The sequence below is a fragment of the Patiria miniata genome, unplaced genomic scaffold (assembly GCF_015706575.1).
Source record: "Patiria miniata isolate m_02_andy unplaced genomic scaffold, ASM1570657v1 HiC_scaffold_1, whole genome shotgun sequence".
NCBI lineage: Eukaryota > Metazoa > Echinodermata > Asteroidea > Valvatida > Asterinidae > Patiria > Patiria miniata.
The window spans coordinates 12,642,612-12,646,424 of NW_024037047.1; the positions used below are offsets into that span (position 1 = coordinate 12,642,612).

General features: G+C 39.2%; 1 protein-coding gene across 1 annotated transcript; it reads left to right on the forward strand.

Moving 5' to 3' along the window:
• Positions 1 to 253: 253 nt before the first annotated feature.
• LOC119730375 (lactadherin-like) lies at positions 254 to 3,348 on the forward strand. Its single transcript, XM_038203242.1, has 3 exons — positions 254 to 435; positions 670 to 841; positions 2,826 to 3,348. The coding sequence occupies exons 1-3, from the start codon at positions 254 to 256 to the stop codon at positions 2,970 to 2,972; spliced, it is 501 nt and encodes a 166-aa protein (XP_038059170.1). The 3' UTR covers positions 2,973 to 3,348.
• Positions 3,349 to 3,813: the final 465 nt, after the last annotated feature.

The window sequence follows — 3,813 nt, forward strand, 5'->3', positions numbered from 1 at the left end:
GTGGCGTGAATGGGAGCAATAACGAATGTCACGTGATGTGAGTTCCACCAATCAAATGACAAGGATCTGTTTGTCGGTTATATAACCATAGTTATTTACTTCTCATATTACGACCCGCTGCACGGCACATATCACACCCAATACCTTATACAAATAAGATCATCCGTGGCAATTTTTACACTTTGAAAATGTAAAACAAATTAATAAGATTTGAAAAGTATCCAATAAAACTACTCTCTCGGAGGGTTATTTTATGTTACATTTTCGTTTATTTTTTGACTTGCTGCTAACGGCCGAGTGTTGTAGTCCGGAGCCCCTTGGTATGGAAGACATGACAATCGCTGATGGTCAGATCAGGGCGTCCAGCAGTACTGCCAATGCTCCTGCCATTGAGGCACGTCTCAATAACATAAATGGGAAATGGAATCCTAAGAGGTAAGTACAACACCAACCTAGCACTAAACTGACCTAACAATATTGTCTGCAAATCAACGCTTCAAAGCATTAGAATAGTTTAATAGAAACGACAAACCTTACAACCAATTCTAAGCATACAGCAAGTCAGTATTTATAACTGAGTAGTTTTGATTGCATTCGCTCCAAAACTGCTTGCGGATATGTTTTCCGGATTATTGCACTGTTCTTAACACTACGTTACTATGTGTACAGTACCGATGCAAATCCCTGGATTGAGGTAGACCTCGAGAAGAGTACAGTGGTGTATGGTATCATCACACAAGGAGGCTTGATCGATTGGTATGTGAAGAAGTACACAGTGGCATACCAGAAGCAGCCCTCAACTGTTTACGATCATGTATCAGATGGAAACGGAGATATCAAGGTAGTCTTTTACATAGTATTCCTGCGTATCATAAAGATTCAACTAAGATTTCAACAAGCTTGATATATTTGTTGAATTATTTTTTATGTTATTTATACTGTAAGGAATAAGTTCGATACATCTTTTCATTTGTCTTATGAGTGAACTAATTCTGAAACCAATTTCAATAGCATTTACGCATTGGGTATCATTCGAGACTATAGTCAATGTGGACTCCCTGCACGAGTTTTGCTAGAGGTAGTGCTAAGACCGGTTTTTACTTGCACAAATATCAGTATACGAGGCCTTTTCTTTAGTGTAACGGATCACGTAACTACGAAACTTGATAACTCGTCATGCAGGTCTGTTTGCCTACGCATTGTGTATGTACCGGCTTTGCATATTATTGATACGAAAACTGAAACCAAAATATTGATATCTCGGCACGGTATTAGACATTAACACGGAATTGTGTAAATTTGCTGAATTGAAAATATTGATATCTCGCGGTAGTAAACATTTACACGGAATTGTGTAAATTTGCTGAAACGAAAGTATTGATATCTGCGGTATTCAACTTAACACGGAGTTTTCTTTTACTGGGTGACGTCATCGCTGATTATTCACCATTGCGTTGTTTGTTCAAAAAGAGTGAACAAAAGCAAGCTTGGGTTACTAGGCACATCGATTCACACATGTATCCCGTGGGGGTGTCGAACCCGTACCAGGTCTTGTCTGAGTGACGGAAACCTGTATGGTGCGAATTCGATCAGCAATGGGTTGGGTCTTATTTGCGACAAATAGAGCCGCTTTTTAATGCAATATCTCATCATACTTTGTCTCAATATTAAATTAGGCATATTTATCTGACGTTTTTACGCTGCGGTGACAGCTGATTTAAATGAAGCAATAAGTCTCCAATCTATAATCAACAACACTTATGTTTCATTAAATCAATCACTTGTGATAATGCCTTTGGGGCTTAAGCTCACTATAACTTTATAGTAGACTGGATAGTTGGTAGAAAACCAAATGGACAAATTTTCAACAAAAAACTTACATGAAAATCATTACTGAAACAACAACGTTTGAATATGGACAACTTAATGTATGTCACTTCATAAGCAATGCTGCATTACATTCTGCGACCCCTCTCCCTTAACCATAAAAGGGCCGGGTTATTTTGACCATCTGTCAACTGGAGGGGCGGGGGCGGATTCTGCGACGAAAAACTCGGAACATGCATAGAGCATCTCATCATGAACATAACCAAGAATTTCATGACCATAGGTCAAAAGGGTTTGGAATCATGGCTAATTAATTAATTGTTTATATGTACAAATGGGAATTCTGCTCTGTGTACACGACGTCTGTGGGAAAACTCAGTTTTCCCGGCGCGTAGCGCAGTAAAATTTTCCGTTGCGCGGCAACCCTTGGTCCGATTTGTATTTGTTTTTGTTATTAAAAGATGTGTACACGACGTCTGTGGGAAAACTCAGTTTTCCCGGCGCGTAGCGCTGTAAAATTTTCCGCTGCGCGGCAACCCTTGGTCCGATTTGTATTTGTTTTTGTTATCAAAAGATGCGCAAAGCTCCAGGCTAAAAAGTCATTATAGCTTGGGTCGCGAAAAAAAATCAAGGCTATCGCGGAAAAAGTTAGGGGGGGGGGGAGAGATTCCGCTCCGGCCCTTTTAGGGTCAACGCACCCAGGGCCGTCTCAGTGTCTGGTCCCCGGTGCTGGAATTCTTTATCGCACAATAACCGTAATATCAGTTCTCTTGACAACTTTAAGGATATATTGAAAACTGATCTGTTCTCTTCTCGTATTCTCTAACTTTGCCATCTGGAGTTGTCCTTAGTCGCGAATTGTTACTTGCGAGAATACGTGCTATAAATTGTGTTATCATTATTATTATTAGGGCCCATAGCCACAAATCTGAGACCCTGTAGAATAATATCGGCGCATCGAGTATCTTAATATTTGATTGTATTTGTTTTAATTCCAGGTGTTCGTCGCTAACACCAATATTCACACCCCGGTCACTAACCTATTTGATGAGAGTGTGGCGGTAATGGTGGTGCGTATTGAGCCCACTTCATGGTCTGGTGGTGTTGGTCTGCGATTGGAGTTACTTGGATGTCGTCGTCATTAATCAAGCTTAATCGCCTTTTACGATTCTGACTGCATTTGCAGGCAACATGTTAATTGGCGACAAGATCACTTTAATAGATTAGCATAATAGTCTAGGCCAGTAAAAAGAAATACATACGATATTGAGAATTGATAATGTAACTTATTTTTTTTACCTGACATCCTCTGACCTCAGAAAGAAGTGAAAAAGCAGAATATGTAGTCTTTCACCCTAAAATTAGGGACGCAAATGGTAATAACAAGTGCAGACGACGTAACGAAATTCACAAAGCCAAATAAGTAAGGTCCCTAAAAACATTTGTGTCCTCACAGTATGTGCATTGCACCTGGGATTCATACTTGGATAAGATTGAGTCTGGTGCACCTATTGTATCAACGTTAAGGTATTCATTCACCAAGATTAATGTGTCCTTTTTGTGTACAAACGATCGCGTTCAGAAGAAAAGGCAAGAATGTTTTTGTTTATTTTTTTCGTAGGATTTGATATGTATTTTGTGTGTTAATGTCAGTTTTGAAGAATGTATGACCTCACAGTATGTGCATATTGCATCTTGGATTCAGTCCTGGATAACTTTCAGTCTGGTGCACCTATTCAATCAACGTTAAGGTATACCGGTACTTGGTACAAGATCAGCAAGATTAATGTGTCCTTATTGTGTACAAACGGTTGCGTTCAAAAGAAAGGGCAAGTCTCTTTTTGTCGACTTTTTCGTAGGTTTTGATATGTATTTTTGTGTGTGTTAATGTCAGTTATGAAGAAAGTGGTGATATTACAAGGTAACAAGGAAGTATTTTGTAAAGAGTTGTGGAAACTTATACTGTACACGTTCTGTGATACACAT